The sequence below is a fragment of the Lineus longissimus genome, chromosome 3, assembly GCF_910592395.1.
Source record: "Lineus longissimus chromosome 3, tnLinLong1.2, whole genome shotgun sequence".
Classification (NCBI taxonomy): Eukaryota; Metazoa; Nemertea; class Pilidiophora; order Heteronemertea; family Lineidae; genus Lineus; species Lineus longissimus.
Window position 1 is genome coordinate 102984 of NC_088310.1, and position 24497 is coordinate 127480.

Below are 24497 nucleotides of genomic sequence, written 5' to 3' on the forward strand. Positions count from 1 at the left end.
ACAACTGTAAATAAACAAAGAACATATTAAGATGTAATAAGAAATACCTTTATTGTACCAAATGATATCAGAAAACCTCGTCCCAGCGGGTTGTGTAGCCGTGGGGACACGGTTGCATGATTTACCAGCGGAAACTAGAGATACTAAATTGGGGAAAGGAAATGAAATGAAATGATTTTGACCAGAATCTGACTAATTATACTTGTCAAAGTTGCACATTTAGACACTTTGTCTGAACTTCTTGTGATATAAATTCTGTCACAATTCGGCACTGAAATAACTTGCATGAGGTTTGCTCAGAAGTACACTTTGTTTATATATTAGCATAATTAGATTTATGATATAATACGAAAGGAGAACTTGTCACATCAGTTTCTTTCCCCAAAGGATTATATGATGTACATGTAGATTGGTTTGCTTCCCCGACAGACCAATGTACCTACTATTCCCTCCTTGACATTGGTTCCCCTTCCGACCACACACAGCGTGATACATCGACATGTCAACCTAAAACTAGCAACTCGCATAGTTCTAAAGAACTTTACACTCCAATTGGTAGCTGGCGCATGGAGACAGTCTTTGGTTTGACTGATCTTTGAAAAGCTCCTCTCACATTCATAATCTGAATACTCACCAGGGTAACCACATCATACGAACATACTCATTCATACTCCGAGATCAGCCTGCGCAATGCTTTTCCATTGCCCTGTCACCCAATGCACCCAACTAAGGTGCAGCAGCAATTGACGTTGATGTTAATGGGTCGAGACTCAATAAAACTCGAATCACTCTTACGGTTTTCACCCATGAAAAATGATCTCGCCACCACGTCATATTCAAGGATAGAGTGGCTGGCGATTAGTACAACAAAAAACATTCGCGCGGAAGCCAGATCATCGCAACCAGCACGTCGTACACACACCCAGACATCAACCACACCTCGGTTAAACTCGCGCATGGCGACTTGAAGGCACCCTTGCATTCATCGTTTTGAGTCTCGGTAATTCAAACTCTGTGCAAGGCAAGTACCAATGTAACATTTACCACTCCGAAAGCGTTTGTGGAGCAGATTCGCCACCGTACATGCTGAGTGCCTGCGTTTTATAGTCGCACTTGTCAGACTACAACTAACCACATAGTACACTGGTCAGAATTCGTTGCGTTGAGACCAGCCGTTCGGACCTCGCCTCTAGTTATAGCAATCCCACGCATTTGATAGCCAGTTAAAGTTAAACGCAACGCCTGGACGCGAGGCTCAGTTACCGTGAGCGCAAGTGTGATCACCCATGAACAATTAAAGCTCCCCAATTGATGACCACTGACACGCCACACCAGTCGGCTTCACCTTCTTATCTAATCAATTCTCGCTCACAATAGGCCTGCCGTTATAGTATACATGTACATTATAGTTATAAGTTGATTCCCAGACAGCGGCATCTAATGTAGATAGGCCTGCCGATACAGAGTTGAAATCGATTTCCGCAGAGTTTTCTCTTCACCCGGTGTTGTCGTTCCCCTAGAGCAGACGATTTTTATTACATATCTCAGTATATAAACGAATAGCAAGTTGGTCCTGATTATTTTTTCAGCAGATAGAAGCACACATCATCACACATCCAGAGACATCCACCTTCGTTCTTAAAGACCCATGGCAGGCATGAAATAAACCCTAAGGACATTCAGCATCTAATTCCCATTTCACGCGTCTGTTTCATCGTCAAAGCGTCAGAGCACATCAAAGCTCGTCCATTGCCTCACACAATCTATCAATCACCTTCTATCCAATCATACTCTTTCGATTAAATCTTTACAAATTGAACAATTGCTTTGAGATGCTTTAAATGGGTAAGAGGCGAGTTCAAAGTGATGCGCCGTAGCGGAAAACGCGCCAAGAAATGATCAGGTCTGATGTGATCCACGTCATCGTCATTAAAGGTCAAGCTGCAGAAGGGGAACAACGAGAGAATCTGCGGTAGAAATCGATTGCCGCAGTATGTGCAATCGATGTTAAGAGTCATTAGTTGTCTGAGACAAGGGTATACTAGAAAACCGGTTGGAGGTAGTGTTTAGGACCTCGTAAATATTTCAGGTCTGATTTACACCTTAAAGATATTTAAAGAGCTGCGTTTGATCACAACTCCCTTCTAATACAAGTGCGTCACCATACATAAACATGCTCGCTAGAAGGACTAATCAAATATGATACATTGTAGGATTTGAAATAACTTTGGCCATCCGTGCTGCTGCTTGTTTTCGACAAAGTAACATAGAAAGTGGCTAAATGTTTCCTGTGAACTGCAATCATATATTATAACACATTGAATTACAAAAATATAATCAGTTAAATTAATATGACTTTGATGTGAGAAAATGTAAAGCAGTGAAGGAAAACGATGTTGTGTCTTTGACTCATTTTCAATTTAAACCGAAAGCGAAGACGTAGTATTTTATTGTCTCCTAAAGCTATGACCATGCCGTCTGCAGGCTCTGGGTCCTTGACCCAGTTACAAGGAACACGTGAGAGTGATCCATGGTAGAATGTCCCATCAGATCAGGAGAGACTTATACATTGTAGTTAGTAACGCCATGCTGGTTGTGATCTCTCGTACGCTTGCCTTTAAACAGACACATTGCATGACTCACTAAAAACATGTGATAAACTCGGCACGTTAAAACATTTCGTGTTCATATGTCAGTTTGAATACCAGTGAACTGATATTAGGTGACAGGAAAAAGATTATATTATACTTTTGATCTAAAGTAACTTCTATAATAGCAATTACAAATTGATTGGCCATTATTTATTCTATGATGGTTGAATCTATGGTTGATATTTTGGGAGTCAACCAAACTGTGGCATAACTTAACTGAACTTGGTGAAAAACAAATCATTCATTGAATTACACAGTCCAGACCATGATCGTTTTGAAAGGGGACTAACGTAGAGTTGACTACTGCGGACGAGCTAAGCCGAATATAAACATGATTGATGTCGATGACTCCATTTACAATATGGTGAAGCGACTCAAGCAGCTGCTGATAGTCTGCGGTGACTTTGAGCAAATTGGATTACAAGCCAATGCAGGTTTCTTGGACCATTGTTTAATGAAAGTCAGTGGTTGTGACACAAGTCACGTTAGAATTGAAGAGCTATAGTGATTTCGAATGACTGCAGATTCGACTGGCATTTGTCTAAAACTAACATTCATTATTGTAGCCTATTGCACGAGCCGTTAATTTCTTGTGTCAAACTTCGCGCGGGAAAGTTGTCCCTTTCGAACACGCGTGCCTTCTCCTATCCGTTCATTCAAGTCACATTGGCCTTAACGTGAAGGTGGACTAAAGGCAGTAGCTAGGTGGTTTCCTGGTGACTAATGGACACAGTTAGGGAACTGGTTTGACTTGAGATATAAGTATTCATTCCCTAGTGTACAGTGAACAGTAGCGATTTTGGCCCACTGTGACAGAGGCACCTATCGACATGCTGGTGCAATTTGATATGTTCCACCTAGTTCCTGCCCTTATAGTCTTCTTTTAAGATTACCTCAAAAAGAAAGTTTATTACTCATAGATACGTTTTCTTTATATGCAGACATGGTAGTATCAATAAATCTTAGCAAAGGTTAAAGTTCGTGAAAATCTAGAAGTACTTACACATCCATACACTGATTATCAATGTGAATACATTATTTCATGAGATGTGAAGTTCATAAAAGCAAAGAAAACTAAAATATCAGAACATGGTACATGTAACTAAAATGCACTCAATTCAATATAATACATCATTTTGTGCTCAACATTCACTCTTTTTCAAAGAAGATTTTGTTTATAAAAATAGTACGATTTTTAATTACAGAAAACTAACGTTGCACATTATATTCTGATCACATTCGCTAACTCTAAAGTCTACGAACACCATACATACATTACGATAGTGAAAAAAAGGGATTGCATAATTATGCGCGCGCAAACACCATTCCTACTTATAAAGTGTGTTTTAACTTTTATGACGTCTTGGTGTACACACGTCAGCGTTTTCTGTTGAGGGAGTTGATCACAGTTAGCGAAGAGAAGATATTAAAAATCTTCAAATTACCTCAAACCTCTACATATAGTCCAGTCACTATGTCATAGATTGACTGGACTCTCTTTTCAGAACAGCAGTGTCTGCTATTCATAATGAAAATTGAATGAAACAGCAATGTCCAGTGAGCTTTCGCCAGATTATTCAAGACATTTCTTGTATTATTTCAAAGGACAATGATAAATTGTGACTCTGATATTATTTACTTTGGATCATTCTTCGTTAAAAATCCGAGCACAGCAAATCACAGCAATTTCTTGTTTTTTGGCCCCCATCTATTGTGTTGTGGTTTGTACGTAAGTGGACTTCTACTTCAACAAATGTTATTTGTACCTCGCTTTATGTACTTGTATGTCCTTGCAGTCGCCTAGTCTTACATGAGACCCATTTTTTTCATAAGTTCAAAATTCTGAAAATTTTTCAAAGCCAAAATTTTTTTGCGGCTGATGATGTTTCTTCATTTTAAGCAGAAAAAAAGTGAAACAAATATTTTGACTCAGAATTTTTTCATCCTTGAGAGTTGACTTTTTTCATAAGTTCAAAATTCTGAATTTTTTTCAAAACCAAACTTTTTTGGGGCTGATGATGTTTCTTCGTTTTGAGCAGAAAAAACAAGTGCAAAAAATATTTGGACTCAGTAATTAGAGAGGAAACCGTTCGGGACCGGCGATTCTTGGTCGTCATAGCGGGGGGGGGGGGACTTGCGTTGCCGGGGTGGTCGCTGACCGGGGTTCCACTGTATATATCTTGTATGTGCAATGCAAACACATTTGACATTCATCAAAAGTAACAAACATGTAAGCAAACTCTGGGACAATGGCAGGTTCACTGGTCATAGTGAAATTCGATGTCATGAATATTTGTTTAGAGCTGCTGCAAGACAAGGGTGAAACCCTGTTTGACACCATTGTAGTCGATCAACCCTGATCCCAAGCTGAACCAATGGTTAGCCTCCGCCACATCCGGGACCTGGCCTCTCCTTCATTAGACGAGAAACTGAAGCGATGTCCACTTCATCATTCCATTCGGACATGTCAAAGCTAACATGTCATTGTAAAGCCACGCTCGCCGCCCCCACAGAGATTTGGGTAGTCCCACACTTATCCTATGGTCTCAGCGGATATTATGCATCAGTATCAGATTTCGAGGCAGACGAGGTAAAATATGATAAATTGGGCAAAGATGACCTCATCTGGGAATGATGTGGTGAAAGGATTCTATGGTTGGTAGAAGCCGGCTGATAGTATTTCAGAAGATAAGGGCCGGGCAGTGAAGTTAACGCGATGCGTACATCATCACCACATGCGTTAAGGAAAACCGCGTATTTGTTGACCTATCTGAACTATTATAATTGACGGGCCTTTTTTGAAATAACCGAAGTGCGAGCATAATCAAAGGCACACAACGCTTGAAGAGATTAAACACGGAATTGTACGATATGTGAACGTTTACAGTAAGTGGACTAGGTTTTGAATACTTTTGACATCATCAATAGATCAGGCATATACGATGGGGCCGTCACCATAATTCCTTGTGGCGACATGTTTGCTGATTTTCACTGCCGTCTCCGTGATTTCATCAGCAGTATTAATTCCTATTTTGTCACGCAGCATTGACATGAATCCTGTCCTTTAATGAATTCCTTCGAGCCGTTCTTTTCCTACCACTCGAGCCGCCAGTTCATGCTGAAATCCAACTCGTTGACGGTGCACATCTACAGCACCTCCGACTGAAGAAGACCCGGACACTAAATCGGTCGAACACCTCACAAAAAATGAAAATGTTATAGAAATACTGCTGATGAGCTAAAGATTGTGAATGTTCCACCAGTAGCCCTTAACTCTAACAATAAGCTGGCTTCATTCAATTTCTTTGTCATAACATACAGCCATTTCATAAACTTCATTTCGTTTTGCTCTCAACTCTTTCAACCCAACGAATGGAAACAGCCATTGAGAGAACTCCCTCGTGAATTGCACAAGTTTAATGTCAACCACGGCACCAGTTTAGCTCAATAACACCCATAAAGCAATGACACTGTCCATATGTTTCCTTCCTGTCTGGCATCTTTTGGGTGATCAGCTCCTGTGATTATCTATGAGCTACTTTGTTCCGTATGTGCTAACCCTGCCCATCTTTCCTTCACCCGTCCAATTCCATTGGAAAAACCGCTTCCTTACAAAAACGGCCTCATAAGGGAATTCTCATCCCACTGCCTCCCCGCTTCATCCAGTAACTTCCGCAGAACAGGTGCGCACGGATGGAAGATGATTCCCGTGTCCTAATAAGCATAAACAGACTCTGAGCCAGACTAAATGTCATCAGCCGAGATGATGACATTACGATGTGACATTCGCGTACAACTCCCAGACTCATTCTCTCTCGATAACGAGATCAGACACAGAACTTACACGGAAACATACAGCTTCGTTTAAGCTTGGTGTACCTCCATGACCGTGAAGATAATGGTTCAGAGATGATACCAGAGGGAGCCTGTATTGAGTCGCATCATGTCAGCATGTTTTCAGTGTTTCTGAAACTTAACAACAAGCGGTTTAATCATTTCACTTGTTACGCCTTGGTTTCACTTTGAACAAGACTGATATCCCACGCATGTCAAGTGTAAAGGCATTGTGTTTAGAACTCCCTCCGCTGAGAAGGTTACTTTCAGATACTGTTGACTTTTTTTGCAAGAATTTGTTAAGGCGAGTATAGTCACCAAGATTATATAACGACGTTTGCCTGCTGATGCAAAGTATATTAGAAGGCATTTCGCTCTGCAACCACTGTACGTCTGGATGACTGTAGTCTTGAGCTGAAGCAGACCAACCTGATTTAAGTTTCATATCCCTCGGTCATGAACAGATCTTACTCATGTATGACTCAAGTTGTCAATAGCCATTTGCCGACGAAGTCAGTGTCACTCTGATAGCTTACTCACTAAGAGAAGACATTTGGTAAAAATGCATGTTTACTGAATAACTGACAGTGCTGTGTTGTCTACTCTATACATCATATTCGTATACAGATCGCGTGAAAACAAGCTGTTGAATGTTGTTCAATACCCTGATAATTACATGAAAAAGTTTGCCTATTCCCAATACTGATATAGATACATCGCTTTTCGAATATTCCCGAAACAACCAATTCAGTAGCGCCAATGCTTTCTTTCCACGGCTCCGGGTCCTCGATTGAAGGTTGGCAGTCTCTCCCGTGAGTTCATCTGCCGGGGCAAATTATTCCTTTACACCCCAACCTTTGCTTCATTCAGCTATCTAGAGATGAACAAGGTTTCCCACATTTGACACAATTGACGTTGATCCATAACGATCATCTTGATAATGGCCTTGAGACGTAATCAAGGTTATGTCACATGAAACATTCAATACCTTCAGTCTTTGCGCTCGCTTCAGACCTAGAATCAGCCGCTTTAATAGATCTAAACACGCATCATTAATAGACGGAATCGTGTGATAACGGAAAGCCCGGTAGTTTAGTGAGGGTCTAGTGGTTCTCGGCGTTATTAAAACGCTATGCGTCTTCCTGACCTAATTTTTTGTTTAGTATGGCTAAAGGTCCAACACCCCCTTGGAACCCCCCTCCGTTATGCTGGAACGCACCTCGCTGTGAAGTCTCGTACAACTGTTTCTGCATCATAGCTAACGATATCTTGTTAGCTTGCAGGAAGTCTCGCATTGAGATCATTTCTCCAGAGTTTCTCCGTTCTATATCAGAATCGTACGAATCAGCGTCTGTAACGTCAATGCCTGGTTTTGTCACTGCCGCCTGCTGCCGCATGTGTCCCGGTGTTATTGCATTCCTTCTCGGCCGTGGCTTAGGCTTGTAACAACACTGGCAGTCCAGTTTCTTGATGAGCCAGTTCAAGAACTGTTTGATCACAATAGATGTTACATTAAACAGACTATAGATGCAGCAACAACCCACCACGATGAAGCAAAAGTTTCCAAATCTATACAAATGCACGTTGTCGTAGTCTGACTCCTGACTTACTACATAGTCCCCGAATCCTATTGTTGCGAATGTTACGAAACAGAAATATATCGCTTCAAAGTACGTCCAATCCTCAACCGGATGGTACATGGCAGAAGCACAGCAGGCGATCACGCATGCGCCAAGGAACAGAATCAGCATAACCCACCACACCGACGGCTTCCATGAATCTAAACTATCATCATCAGACATGTTTGATCCTCTGCGACCCTTACTGTCCTTACCAGTCATCAAACCCTTCCTTTTTAATTCTCTCTCATGAATTGAACGCAGGATGTACGCCAAGAATGTTATGATTCTCTCAAGGAAAAGATTGAAAAACAAGATGGCGCCCGCACAGCCAAGGAATCCGTACATGATTAACACGATTTTTCCACCAATTGTTCTCGGGGTTGTCATGCCGAAGCCTGAAAGATACAAGGAAACACGAGATTAGATACGAAAAACAGTCAAAGGCAAAAGATAAATGGCAAGAGCTGAAATTCGAGAGCTGAATTGAAATGGAATCTGTGCTGAATTCTGAGAGTGAAAAAAACCCAATTATAATACGTTGGAGAGACGAGGCGAGTAGGATGTGATGTCATCGTCCAAGTTATTGTAGAAAGTGATTGTTGTTATCGTCGGTGTGTAAGATGATACATAAGTATAATTAGACTAATAATCGTAGCAGAGAAAGTGGACTGAAACGATTTTACCAGTCGGCCTACAGTGTGACAATGTAGTTGGTATTTTCCTCAAACATGCCAGATGAACGATCGATTGTTTCTATTAACAGTAGTTTGTTTAAGGATGACCTTAATCATAAATCATAAATCATTATTATCATTATCATTGTTATTATCGTTGTTGTTATCATTCTCATTATTACCACCCCTCACCTAAAAGGACGACATCAAACCCATCCAAGATGCATTGTTTTCTTGGGGATGAATTCAAATTTCCTCATTTCCCATGTGTATGGGCATCGGGTTATCAATCATGGCCGCGCGTCATCGCTACAGCGACATCCATGGGGAAACATAGCGATGGTTTGCAGATTCTGACATATCACGATGCCAGACAAGCTTATGATAACAAAATCAAAAACCTAAATGAGTTTCGTCGTACGTTAATAATGGTTAAGGATGATTCCTACTATCTGTAGTCAGTACTTGGAGAACGTTTGGCTTTGAGAACATGTCTCGTCTAGTTGCTGTTGTGAGCCTGGATCAGTCTTTTACTTCTCATCTTCGCCGTCATGTCATTCTCATTGAAGCTACCTGTCTGCCCTTCATAAGGTCTGCTAGCGCATTTCATGTCAGTCATATGGGCTTGACCATCTCTTCCCGTAACCTCCGATCAACCTTCATCACTTTGCTTGCGCTGAGAATGCTATTTGCGTGCGTGTTAAGTCTTTAAGTGTGTCCCCTATACTAGAGTAATTCAATTTAATAGCCATCCGTTAGCGGAATCATTAGCAGAGCACTTTGAGCGTATGGCCAAGTAGATATCAAAACAGATCAACCCCTTTCGTGTACCATCTTGTTCATTTAGGGAGCGCAGGGCCATGTTTGCTTTCACTCACGGAATTCGATTTCGCGTTATAGAATCTTCGTTGATTAGTGGACTGTTGCTTGAGGCTGGCTACATGTATAATGGAGCACCCAATTGCTCGCAAATGAATATATTGTCAGGCTGACAAGTTATTGAGCTATCAACCTTCACCGTCTTAACCGGCCAGGATGTATCTTTATAGATAATCTTTGGAAAGCCTCAGTAAGTTTCTACTTCAACATTTTGAAGGCAGGTTTCGTCCAAAAGCAAAAGCATCTCTTCTGCTAGAAGAACTGCGTCTATTTTCATGATCACTGTAAACGGAGTTTCGACTTGGTGGCTAAATTGGACAGTCACATGGATCGAGACCGGTGTGACACCATCTCTCTCTGTGACAGTTCATGGCCTGATCAAATCACTTCAGAGTCGCCCAAATTGGCACTTAATCAATGTGTCGTTCTGATCGTCATGCTTGTGGCCTGCCTCCTCAAGAACTATTCGATTGATGGGCAAGACAATAAGACATATGACTCATCACAATGACGGGATATCGAAAACCTGCGCGCATGTCACTAAAGGGTGGGGTCGGAGAATCATCGATAAAATACAATAAAATCTAGGCCATGATGGCTGTAATCTGTGACCATGCAGTGATTAGCATCAATGCGGCCAATACATCAATCAATTCACCCTGGCTAGTCTTTGGTCTCGCATAAAATACAAGTTTCCCCATTTAGAACAGTACGGTAAATATAGCAACAACTCAATGATTAAACTGACGGAAATAACTCCCTCATCTGTGCTAGTATCTTCTTACAGCGAGTTGTGTTCTCAAAGCAATTAGCTGATCAATTTGATCTTGGACATGGTCGAGAGCTAAAAGCGGATCTTCATTTATGTGCAGTATGGCTGACCACTTACAAAGCGGATCTTCATTTATGTGCAGTATGGCTGACCACTTACAAAGCGGATCTTCATTTATGTGCAGTATGGCTGACCACTTACAAAGCGGATCTTCATTTATGTGCAGTATGGCTGACCACTTACAATATACATGTAGTTTCATAAGGGCCTGGTTGTTTAAACAAGGTTTGTCCCTGAGGCTGGTGTTATCTTCGTCAGTCCATGAAGACCGGCCGACGGCTCATTTTATGTTTTCAACTGTAGCTATAGGTTAGCAGGAATGTCTTGTTTAATAGACGATTGCAAATGATTTGGCCTTTGAGCCAGACACATCGTGAATGAGTGACAACCGGTAAGTGAATGTGATGACTCAGCCCCTGGGTGACGGGGAAGAATGCTAAACACCTAATTCTATTAGATGGATATTAATGAAAATTGTCTAAGTGAGATGCTGGCTCTCGAGGTGGTTTGCCTGGTCGTCTTTATGGAAGGCTGCCAAGTCTGTAAGGTCGAGTAAATTTGTCAAAGTAAAAGGTGTGACCTTTCGAGGGTACCGTTAGGAAGTGAACTTACAAAGATTCCATGAGCGAATCATAAAAATGTTTCTTCTGAAGAGTAGAATGATAGTAAATTGACTCTAGAGACGAATTACAGACATGGCATTTGGCCGACAGGAACAGGGACTTGTGATATACTTATATCAGCTGATGTAGTGAACGCATGGACTGCAACGTACCTCCCACTGATGTAGTGAACGCATGGACTGCAACGTACCTCCCACCATCAATCAATAATAACCATAGATGAGGAAATCCCGGTCAGCCTGGCCATCATACTTCCGGCGCTTACGGCACAGGTGTTGCTCTGATTAGCCATACGTCGCCAAGGTAACCATGTTTGTTCTTCTCAATATGACAACTGCTGCATTTCATTTTGTATCGATGGCGCTCGTCAGATCCAACGGAGGCTTTTTTATTTTCTGCATTCGTTGACTTGGTGGAACTGTCGCAATGTCGACAGATTGGCTGTCAATTGAAATGCCCGTGCTGGTAGGCTTGCAAATCTCGACATGGTGGGTGAATTGCCACATAATTCTCAGTCAGCCACTTCAGAACTAGTGATACCATCCAGAACAACAAGCTCTCATGTGCGAAGATAACTGCATTGTTGTGACCTCAAAGAAATGAAGGAAGTATGAAACCATTGGTTGGCCTACTGCGTACGTATGTTCAGTATCAAGAACCACACATTGTAGTACCTGGGGCTGAAGATAATTTATTCATTGATAGCCAAGTTGTCCCTTGATAAACAATAACAATCTGATTCCCGATATTACTGGGGAGGCTTCTCTGTCGGACATGCCCCAAGAGTAATGAAATCGTGAGGAGTGGGTCAAATTGGCATGTTCTGGCAAGCGCGGGGATTGCCTGAGACACCATGATTCATGTGGGTCTAAACATGTGACCTCATCAGTCACACCACGTAGATTTGGAGCGAAGCATCGTGGCTGTCGCCAGTGATCCCACAGTACTAATACTGTGTATTCCATCACCAGAAATCCACAATGGTGAATATCAAGTCCTGAGCGCACACCTATACACCCTCCTATCTCATGTACACAAAATGCATTCTGGATGGGTGCTAATTATCAATTATCAGAAAATAAGTGGTAATTACTATGGTGGAGTCGGGGCGAGGCTTGGACTAAAATTTTTTTAAAATCTGCCAAAATCAAGATTTTTAGCAAATTTATCCATTAAAAATATTACGTTTATCATTGTAGGCCCTTAAGTTGTTCAGATATCATTGCTTCTGATACTTTTATGATTGTTTAGGATGAAAAACATGAACTCTAAATGATATTTCTAAAATGCTTTACCAGATTTAGTATACACAAAATAGGCTACTGTGTCTTGGGGCATTAACACGAGACTGATTTCTGACAATAGGCTCAGCAGCGGCCTGGTGGCATGGGAACTTTATGGATTTCTTTTAATTCACACCACCACCAGCAGCATGAGTCATTTCTCTTCTGGTTGGATTCTCTGCTCGAGTGGTGATCCGATACTTTATAACACCTCTATAAATCACAGAGATGTCGATTTGCTGATAATCCAATGCCCAATTTCGATATAATGATGAATCGATGATAGATCTGCTGACTTTGGGGTTCCATGCCAATTTGGGCGAGATTATTCTAGTCATCTATCTTACCGATACGCCAACATAAGACCAGCATGTTGGCACTGCGGCCTCTCCGGCTTCTTGCCCAGTCCGTTTGTTAGATCCCGCATGGCCATGTCTATTAATCCATCACCCGTTTCGTTCTGTGGCATGTCGTTCTATGCTGTTCAGATGCGTTCTTTTGCCACAAAGTTCCAGATAATTTGGAAATACGATTTAGACAAATCCGCTCTGTTCATGTCATTTAATAATACTGCTCTATTCCAAAAGGTAAATAGTTCATCTTGTCTAAAGGAACGCTCAGTGGTATTAAAAAGGTTAGTTCGGGTGTATCGAATGACCACAGCGGGACGCAGTAGCTTATGCAGCTTCTAGCAGTGACTTGACTGAATTGGGAGTTGAGGGTGAACGGCCAACACGGCCAAATCGATTTACAACTAACTATTGTAAATGCTGATGCGACTTTTAGCAGTGCCTCCAGTTTCCAGATTCAGCAGAATGAGAGATGTGGGTGAGTCTCCTACAGCGTCAAATCGAATAAACACTCGCTGTTATCAAAGCGAACGAAGTTTTCTCCAAATTCAGGCCACGATATTTCGCAACAGAGGTCAATACCGAAGATGGCCGGTCAATTACTAAGATGGGCGCCAGTCAATCAGGCGATTTTTCTCATCTTTTTGATTTACTAAATAAAACACAGGTTAAGCGTTTACTCAGTGTGGCAAAAGCCAGCTGATTGGCCCGGAGGTACTACAGTGGACGAAGCCAATACGTCGATGGCAAATGGCGACAAATGATCATCTGATGGTAAGGGCGTTGATGGGAATCCAATGACTCTGACGTGACCTCACCATTAATCCCAAGATGATAGCATTGCCAGCGTCCCAAAGCACAAATTAATGACCATTTATCTCTGTCCCTTGACGTGAGTGAAAAAGTAATCGTTTCTGTGGTGATCTGAGGGACAGACACCATGTAACACTGCGGTTTCTGTTGTGGTGGGTGTGATGGGAGTGATAGTTGCAGAAGATACAGGGTTGGTTTATCTAACAAAAACGAACTGTCACTTTCAACTCCTCTAGTTCTAAATCACTTATGCACTAAAAGGACTCACAAGATTCTAATCGAAACACTCTAACGTACTCATTCAGAGAGCTTATACAATACTAACGTCCGTCGTCATTGCATTCCGTTACACCAACTTGAAGACAAAATGCTTATCACAGCGAGCGAGATCAAGCTTTTCGGTTGCCGAATCCTTCATAAACCAAGTATGATACAGCCACCGAATGAACCCTGATGTTACTTTTAATATTTGAGATGAATTGTCACCATGAGTGTAACTTGGTAGACTACGTCACTTGAGCCTTGATCTCGGCCGATGAGGTCTATGTCGTCCTGATCTATCACCATCAAGAGACCAGTGAAGCATGCTCTCGCTATTGTCTTGAATGATTGATGCGCCTTATGACGCAGACACTTCATCTGCGGCTTCTCAACTGAGTCTGGGAAGATGAAACAAGCAAATTCATATCACCCGGGTCAACAAACAGACATTGGACTCGACGTGGGGTGGATTAGCTCCTGTAAGACGGCGCTTACTGGCAAATTGTCACACTCGACATGCAGCTTTCGTTTGGATTTCATTTTCACCCAGGCGAAAATCTCATGAAAAGAAACGACTAACACTTCAAACTTTTAAGTCTTTTTGGTGTAATGGAGCTATAAGCTCAAACCTCACGGTCAATAAACCGCAATGAGGTTTTGAGCAAATTTCACTGGCATTTTTTACGGTCCTGGGTCAAAATGATAATGGCATACTGGTATACCTTCTGGGTGGCTTTTTCGATAAGAAAAAATTCCCTCAACAATACTTCAAACTCGACGAATGCTAATTTCGTAGTATTCTTTCTGAGTGATCTGCCGAGGGACCTCTTCCTTTAGTCTCTATCCAACCCCAATGGAAAGTCATGCAACTGCCGACTTCTTCTCCCATTACATGGCAACCTTATCAGCTATGCATTGCATTCGGGTTTTTTGTTACATTCTTGGACGAGGCAAGGCAACATTCCATCAACTCGTCCCGCAAACCTCGTCATAGTCAAGGCCGCTTATTCGCTGAAATCTCAAAGTACAGAAGTAAAAAATGTCCCCCTGGGAATAGTTTCTAACACGGTTGTTTTCTGACGGATTATGGTATGCCGTCGAGAGCGCAGAGATGAAAGCGCGTGATAGAATCTTGGGTTCCCCGGACATGCAGTCAGGCATGTGCAATGGTGCTGATTCCGTCCGTCACCATTTCAAAAGTTTTAATTTAGAGATACCTCTTGTCTGCCTCTACTTTGTCTCGCCTAGTCTTGTCTTACTTTGCCTCTCTCTCGTCCCCACATTGTATTCCCTTGTCATCGTCCTTATCTATAGTAATGGAATCATTCCATCACAGACTATACTACCAGAATAAATGTAGCCTCTGATTACGGAGCCGTCTGGTGCATATCTCTATCGACTAAAGATGATTACAGAAATCCTTCACTGCCGACACGCTAAATATGCCTCTCACATCCACTGCTCTCATGGCTCTCGTGATGTTGAGAAGAATCTTGCTAATTATGTTTACATTAGAATCTCATCATCACGGATTGAAACGATGATAGAATCACCGCAACTATCAAATTGATAACCGTAGCTTTGAAGGGCAAAACCATCACGGCAAGGAAACACTGGAAACCTGAATTTGGACAGTTGTCACGTCGCGATCAGAGTAATTACAGTGGAACCCCGGTAGGCGACCACCCCGCTATGACGACCAAGAATCACCGGTCCGCGAATGGTTCCTCTCTAATTACCATTTCACCTTTCACCAACATCATCAGTCCCAAAACTTCTTTGACTTTGAAAAATTTTCAAAATTTTGACTTTTATTTCTGCTAACCCTTACCCTAACCCGGGAAATATGTCTAATATGTCTAATCCCGAATGCGGGACTTTCTCTGACTTCGTGAGTAAGAGGTCGGGAGGGTTTCTACCCAGGAGCCATTCTGGATGCAACGGCATCAGGCATACGGTCTCCTAGCAAAGCAATAGCGACCATGAACACCGTCATCGTTCACTCGCGTTTTTCCTTCGCCTCAGGTGACAGTCATCGAACCAATTTCCCTTCCCTACCTCCAGAGCTTTACGCTTTTTCTCACGGCAACCAATATTGCATGTCACACAAAAAAAGGTCCTCGAATTGCTTACTTCGCGGTCATTTTATCGCACTTGATCGTGATCGACACAGGACTGCTTCCTCTAATTGCCGCCACATATCACGTTTCTTGCCCAAGCAAGCGGCTTAACGCTGCCCGAGGAGCTATTCCTAGCTTTGGATCATGATGCAGCCGGTCTGATCAAGTCGCGATATTCCTGACTGACCAATTCATCCGTATTGTTTTAGTCATATTGGAGGTGTTTACCAGGAGGTATAGAGCAAGATAAACAGCGTAAAGGACTCATCAATAATTTCATTTAACTACATGCTAATATAATGAAAATGTGATTTCTGCACAGCAAATGGTCACCTTTCATGATGAACACGAATCTTTGCCGTTACATAGGACCTACAGCGGCTTGGTTGTTAATACCACTAAGCCACTGATGAGAAACACTGAATTACAAAAAAGAATTCACTTTTTTTTGTTGCTCAAAATGAACCAACATCACCAATATCATCAGTCCCAAAACTTTTTTGACTTTGAAAAAAGTACAAATTTGTCATCTTTGACATCATCTACGTTCAAGACACTTTCCCTACCGTAGGATATAAGGCAAAACACGCAGCTCTTCTGGTGGAGTAACTCGTTGATGAAGATAACCATTCCGATTAAAGATGCAGCGGCCTAATCATCCATACTTTATAATCAAGCTCATTAATGTCTTAGCTAGTCAATCGAACCACTATCCGGGCCTTGCTATGGAAGGGTAATTGTTCAACTAGTGTATGATGGTCGCAAAAGTGAGGTCTAACTAAGTTAATTAAGCTGGTAATGGGGGTAGGGATGCCTAGTATGTCCAAGACACTGAAGTCATTAGAATAAAGGTTGGTAAAGATTCCGCTGACAAATTACACTGGCTGTTTGGGACCAATCAGTGACGAATATATGAATATCATGATAGACGAACAACAGTCATGACAGACTGGTGCATCAGTCTGATAGATATCTATATTGTATTGATAATGTTCCTGTTCACATGGGTGTAAATGACGTCGTTGCCTCATTAGGATACACCGTGAGGTGGTGCACCACGCGCAGATGACACACCTTTATATTTTGGGTCTGGAGCATAAAGGACAACAGCGTCAGATGGGGTCATGACCAACCGAGTTACTGAAAGCATCATTTCTTTAGCGCATTATCACTTTGTTGCCGTGTTGGCGAAAAAGCATTGGCTACTTCCTCTGGTGCCACCGGCGCCTCCTTTACATTGTCAGAAGACAACCTGTTCTCCAGTCACGTTAACAGGTGTAACGTAAGCAAAGTCTTGGAATCATATGACACCTCCCCGAGTAGCCAGTATCAAAGGCAAGAACACTGCCCATGGTCGATAGATCGGCTCCTGAACCGTCACCATCCCGTTCTGGCTATAGATCCAGACATTTATCCATTATCACAAACCCATCGCCGCATCCCACCGCGCCATCAGCCCAATCAGGCAATCATTGGTCTTTGTGTGTGATCGCCCAGCTAGAATAACAAAACCCTTTGAGCCACTCGCGAGTGGTTTCCAATAGCTTGCTTTCTCTTCATCCACGCATCATATTCTGTTAGTAAGTAAGTAAGTTCGGATCTGAGAGTTTCTGACATTGATCGAAAATCGGCAAAGGTTCTGTGTGAAATATATGTTTACGACATGTTCCGAAGAGAGAAGATTGCCATTGCTGGCTGAATTTCGTGATGGTCAGCCAACTATATCTTTGAAAAACATGTTGTTCATGCCGACCTTAACGCACCATGATTTGGGAAGAAGTTTCTCTTAAGAGGTTGAAGTTATTATGTCATACGAGAAAGTGATATCAGTGTAAAATATTTGGTAATCGGGTTTTTGCTCGAATGATACCAAAATATCAGGTGCTTTTAATGATATTTGGTATGTAAATAGACGAAGAGATTTTATTAACACTTCAAGAAAATGTTTTTTGAAGTTGAACTGGAACCAGTAGCAGTGGAAAACGCGCCGAGTCCTCTCAGTTCTCCCTGAATAAACCACAGCCTGTTTTTCTTTGATGTTGGGGGTCATTGCTCGTCCTGATTGATCGCTGCCCACACCAGGTGCACCAAGACTCCAACTACATTACCAGGCCTCGGGCTCATCGAGATTATCATATTGGCTAGGCACAGACTAAGGGGATTAAAATGACAACCCTTCATTTATGGTCGATCGTCGCCCGAAGCTTGATCTCCCTCTCGCTCTGCCAGCAGCAAGAAGCAATCATATAACTGTGTTTTTAACGGTCTGGCAGTTCGAAATGGACCTTGTGCTCATCGTTTTAGCTGCCTTGGCACCACTTGGTGTCATACTGGTTTATCAGGATGACTCACTATGCATATCAGCCAGATTATATGACGATATTATGCGTCATGTAGGCTTTGAGGGGGCTTTGATAGCAAATATCAGGGGACGGTGGGTGTCCTGTGTAAACAGATACTAGCACACTGGTATACTCCTTCAGGTTAATACCCCTCCTTAGTACGCAATGCCTGCTATAAACGCTTTTATGCACCGACTAAAACGGTGGTTCATTAAAGCCTTCTCTCTGGTTCATGATTAGCATCCTGGTATTCGGCCTCTCATTGGTTTCAGGTTCATGTAACCTTAAGTTGGAGCCCCATCCAATCATAGTCTCTCTCATAGAGTGCATTAAAGCTAAGAATCACTTGGCTGATTGTCACACTATTTGACTATCTGAGACTCGGGTCATGACCATCAACTCTATACGCCAGCTACCTGCTTTGAAACAGGAGATATAACTTAGAGGCGAACGACATTCGAGTCTTTGATGTGAGCGGGTTTCGTCTGTCCTTATTTTGTTAGGTCACCGTGATTGTTATTGAGAAAGATAACATACCACAGTAGCCTCGCAACGGAAGGGCAAGTGCCAGTACCAAATACAGAGAGATACTTACGTTACCTTCCTTTCGGGATGACATAATTGTATTTTTTAAAAATGATCAAGAATAGGTTCTCGCCTATCTCGCTAGGAATAGGTTCTCGCCTATGTCGCCAGGAATAGGTTCTCGCCTATCTCGCCAGGAATAGGTTCTCGCCTATCTCGCCAGGAATAGGTTCTCGCCTATCTCGCCAGGAATAGGTTCTCGCCTATGTCGCCAGGAATAGGTTCTCGCCTATCTCGCCAGGAATAGGTTCTCGCCTATCTCGCCAGGAATAGGTTCTCGCCTATCTCGCCAGGAATAGGTTCTCGCCTATCTCGCCAGGAATAGGTTCTCGCCTATCTCGCCAGGAATAGGTTCTCGCCTATCTCGCCAGGAATAGGTTCTCGCCTATCTCGCCAGGAATAGGTTCTCGCCTATCTCGCCAGGAATAGGTTGTCGCCTATCTCGCCAGGAATAGGTTCTCGCCTATCTCGCCAGGAATAGGTTCTCGCCTATCTCGCCAGGAATAGGTTCTCGCCTATCTCGCCAGGAATAGGTTCTCGCCTATCTCGCCAGGAATAGGTTGTCGCCTATCTCGCCAGGAATAGGTTCTCGCCTATCATGATCACCCGAACCATCTAATGAACTATCAACTGGCTAATATTTGCATACAACCCAACCCTTCTCCGCCCGGAAACACAATCAACATTGGTTCATTAAGAATCGGATTAGACAACTTGATCAGCTCCTTAATGATCAGAGGAGACAAACTTATCATCATATCCTGGGCGTGTGGATACAGCTCCTTATCAGATGAGACGAACCTGTCTTCGAACTGCGTGTATGATTGCTCTAGCTTGTGGTTACAACTCATTCAGGTTCAAACCTTCAAACCAGGATGTGTACTATCAGATCACTTTCTCTTGTATACATGCAGTGAATGCGAATATCAGATTAAAGGAGATGTTCCTGAGAGATACATGGCCATTTATCACTGTCAATTCCACAAGTATTCTTTAACTAAGCCATCTCTGAATCAATCCAAGGTTAATACGATTATAACATGCCGTGAATCGAATCTTTGATATGGTATAGGGTGATTGTAAAGAAAAAGTAGGTCAGTCGATAGCGCAGTTGTAGTCTGCAACTTGATTTCATCTAAGTCCATCAAATTAGAAGTAATTTTCGAGGATGGAATCCCTTCAAATGTTTCCGTCGAAGCACATAAAGGCCGAGCTGAGATGATTTTAATTCACCACTAATGCTTTTATTACTTGGACAATTTGAGTTATCATTAAGAGCCTGCCAATGAAGTGTCCTTTGAGAATGAATGTCTTCTCGTGGGGTTTGACAGAGCACTTCTTAGGTTTACACGGAAGTTAGTCGTATGAAAGTGGCAGTGCATGTTGCATTTAAGTATAAAGTGCTCGAGTCAATAGCATTTTGCGTAGGTGAAATGCACAAGCATGCCTAATCAATCTTGCTCGTCGTAAAATTAGGAAAGGGTCCCTTTTAAGGCGATCGAACCTACTAATGGGCCTTGTCATGGTCTGATTCATTACACCAAATAATTTATGTGTCCAGCTAGTTCAGATATTGGTTGTCAACATGTTTACCATGGTAACTCCGTGGTAACTCCATGGTTATCCTCATCTCTCCCTCGACCTGAATCATAACGCTGGCGATAATTGGCTCGAATTGGTCTCATTGTACTTTCACAGTGACATTATTGTTTTATTATTCAATGCACTTTCGGAAAAGGTTACATATTAATGTTGCCACACGACCACTTTAAGAATCAGAGCTGACGATCAAACCCTTCCAACGCCATGCCTACTCCCTAAAACAGCTGGTAAAGTGGGCTGATTTCCTTCACCAACTGGGGCCATGTCAGAAAAAGTCATACTATATTGCCGTTTGTCAGGTAGTTCATTTCAGTTTGCTGTCACATTGCTGCAAGCTGGCTGCTAATGTCCCCATGAGGAGAGAAAGGCTTATAACGGTCTCGATTCTCAAAAAGCTCACCTTGGTCCATAAATTGAATCATTGCGGAAGTAATTGCCAGCTTCACCGACTGGAATCATAAATTGGCTTGATAAAGCAATCGCGTAGTACGGGGAATGTTGCTCTCCGCAATGAATTGCTGCCTCACTCAATCCAATATCTTTTCTAATGAAATGAAATTGCATTTTGCCAAGTCAATCCTGCGAAAGCAATATTGCTCCGAATGCAATCGTGTTGATACCCTTAAACAAATATTGCGTGACTGATTTGATAAGAGCGTTTTGTTTATTATTGCTATGCTGTTACTTTACGGATATGACTTTGTTTTCTAATGGCTCACGTTTACTTAACCACGTATGCTTATAACAGTATGAAAGAAACTAGGCCAGGATCGATATCAATAAACACCGAATACTACGTCATGTTAATACTCTGTATCCGGTCATTTCGATACTGTTTGCTGATTGATCTAAAAGCTTTTATGGTCAGGGAAGAGGCAAAATATAGAGTCAGAAAGTTAACACTACCGAAAAGTATGTTGATTTCATTGCAATTGTTTCCTTTTGCGTCTTCCAACAAGTTCTGGATTACGCAATTCCGTAGGAAAAACTCCATATCGGTGGCTCTTTTTAGCCAAATTAATCTTCCGTTTTCAACCTTCCCAACGCTAAGATGCTAAACATTAGATAAACAGGGAATGCAATAAAGCATGATATGCCATCTTTGAAATCTACCCTTTGCAGAGGAGTCATGTTGATATTGGCACTATCAGTACACAACTCGGTAAAAAATCTCTTTCATCGTTGGTTCTTTTCGGAGCCATCAGTTTACACATGGTCGCCTTGGGCACGGCAACCACCGAAGACACTCGGTGGTTAGGTGAAGAGGCAGTAGCAGCATTCTGATCACTTCGGTTAAGTAGTGTGCTTTGACGCGACTTCTGACATGAAATGACATGGCACGTCCTTATTGGTGCATTTTGGATACCGCGGCTACCCTAAAATGCATAGCAGGTAATAGCATCGGATTCCTCGGCATTGCCGTTGCAATGAACTAAGCCTTGACTACTTTCGGCACAATGTTTCCAAATGGTACGCATGAAGTAGGTGACTGAAATATAGTTCAACTGGGTCTGCGATCCGATGCCGAAGAAGTTCAATGGTAGAGGGCTTAAATCACAGTAGTCGTATTGGGAGTGAAAAATATCTGCTTTTTGTATAGATACTGTGGTGATGCTGATATCTTTGTCTAGGTACCACCGTCAGAATGTCTGACTCAACAAGAGATAATGTCCTTGTGATATCATATCCCTGCACTGAAGGCAGACACCAGTTGATAGCGCATGAAGATAATGTCAGAATCATCCCAGGGGAATGCTTAAGAGCTCAAATTATTTTCAACCAAGCACTTCCGCAGAACAGTCACAATTTAGCTTTATTTAGCCGCACTGGAACGCAATAAGTATTTGCCTCACAGCCACATTACGGACTTTCACTCTGGTGACAGCAGGGCAATCTACACAAATCTTCACCAGAAGCATTTCCAAGTACTTTTTTCTCCTACATTTCTAATTGTCAGATGCACTTAGTGGTAATTTCCGTTGAGTAATGTGTATCGTGTTTAAGAATGAAAACAAACGTTTGTCAAGAGTTGACTCTCCTAAGCGCTCGGTTGTCGTTTACGGCATTTTAAGAGTACATTCTTTTAAGCGTTCGAGTGTCGTTTACGGCGTTAATGGCTTGTGACTTTCAGAGCTTTGATATTGAAACTGTAACGGATTATAAACATTATAGGCATTTTAAAGGTGAGAGTTGGCATGGGTAAAATTTAAAATGTCAGTTGTATTAACATTTGCCTCGTAGTGGAGAGGGAACTTCTTGAGAAAGAGTTACTCCAGCGAGTAACTAGACGAGGGTATTAAAGAGTTTCTCGACCAGTGACTAACTAAACGAGGGCCAGTGAGTAACTAAACGAGGGCCAGTGAGTAACTAAACGAGGGTTCTTGAACGCTCACAGTTCATTAGTTACAGCAAGTTTATCTCAGAGAAGGTCTGTCAAGTAGGGACAACTGGGTTTTCAGGCAAAGATTGCGAGACATCCCTAGAAACAACCTGTCTATTCTATCAACCTGTCTATTCTATCAACCTGTCTATTCTATCAACCTGTCTATTCTATCAACCTGTCTATTCTATCACCCTGTCTATTCCCCTAAGAAGATGAGGACCTCACATTGGATTTGCAACTGGCAAAGTGCATTAATTTGAAGAGTGCTTGCTTTCCCTATCGCTCACACATCTCCCAATAACTGAGGCTGAATTCATCGCAGCTAAACATTATATGGTTAGGTGGGACATGTATTGAAAGCAGCAAAAGAGTCGTAACGAGACAGGTTCTGTCAGTGCAATAATATCAGTTAGGGTGGGCGATGAAGGCTAAGGGAATTGTTAAGGAATCTCCAAAGGGACTTGCTTAAAGCAAATGTTAAGGGATCTGCTAAGGGAATTGTTAAGGTTTATCATCACGATATCATACCATGTTGCTGGGGAGAGCAGGTGCCTGATACCATCGTCGAGTTAATGAAGTGTCGGTTTCTATCCAGGCCAGCTTCCTCCCTTGCCAGGGCCCATCGGTACTCGTTGTCATGCAACTCATATGTTTGGTCTTGATGTCGGAAATCCATACCTTCTGGGCGGTTGGCGAATTGGTATGGGAATGTTAGTTAATCGGTACAATATATAGGTCGCTGTCAAGAAGTAACTGATGAATATCTTAGATTCTCGATCGACCGCGATCGGTTGATACGATTGGTCTTCAGATGAATACTCATCCCTTCCACCAAGTGCAGGAACTTGGGTCCGTTAACAACTGTTTATAAAGTGGGCGATGACAGAACTGACTGGCGGTATCACCCGTCCAAAAGTTCCATATCTACTACGGCAATTCACTTCATTCCAGACACGGGGGTGGTTTACCATGGTAATTCAGGAAGGAGGCAGACTGTCAAAGAATTGGAACTTGCTCAAATTGCCTCTGCCAGGTAAATTGCCTATAGGCAGATTTACGCTCAATGTATTTTGTACACCAATAAATTGACAGTGAGATAGTCATTTTTACAGAAGGTGTATCACGTGGTTGGAGTTGAGATAGGCAGATATCTAACTGTCTCCAAAAATTGAGTTAGGCAATTTGATAAGGAGTATGACGATATAAGCTTACCGACTCTGAACAAATACTGGGTGTGGAAGTCTTTATCAGCTATAAGTAATCCAATGATAGAGTGTTACCCTGTCTCAGCTACGGACGGACTTGGGGATCATGCTGATGCAATGAAAACTCAACCCTGCCTCGTTGACATTCCATGACACACATCTATGCTGAGGATTTGAATTAGTCAGTTTCTTTCCTGTTTTATATGGCTACTGATAACGAATACAGGCGAATTCAAATGACATTTCTCTCAACGCACGTACGGAGTTTAACAAATCGCAAAGCTCTTGAGAACACCGAATCAGGCTGATATACGTCCTCCCGTGATTACTAAATGTCATTCTGTCATGAAGTATAACAATTTTTTGTATTTGATTTGACAGCAAAAGCTTCAAAATGTCTTATATTCGCGTGCCGATAATATTCAAGCACATCGGTGA

The 24497-nt window shown here is 42.2% G+C and overlaps 1 protein-coding gene across 1 annotated transcript in view; it reads right to left on the reverse strand.

Moving 5' to 3' along the window:
- Nucleotides 1-34: 34 nt before the first annotated feature.
- LOC135485122 (potassium channel subfamily K member 12-like) overlaps nucleotides 35-24497 on the reverse strand; it is a 68898-nt gene continuing 44435 nt past the window's right edge. The window contains exon 2 of the mRNA XM_064766865.1: nucleotides 35-8502. Within this exon, the coding sequence (XP_064622935.1) occupies nucleotides 7616-8502 (887 nt within the window). The 3' untranslated portion in view covers nucleotides 35-7615. The remainder of the gene's footprint in view (nucleotides 8503-24497) is intronic.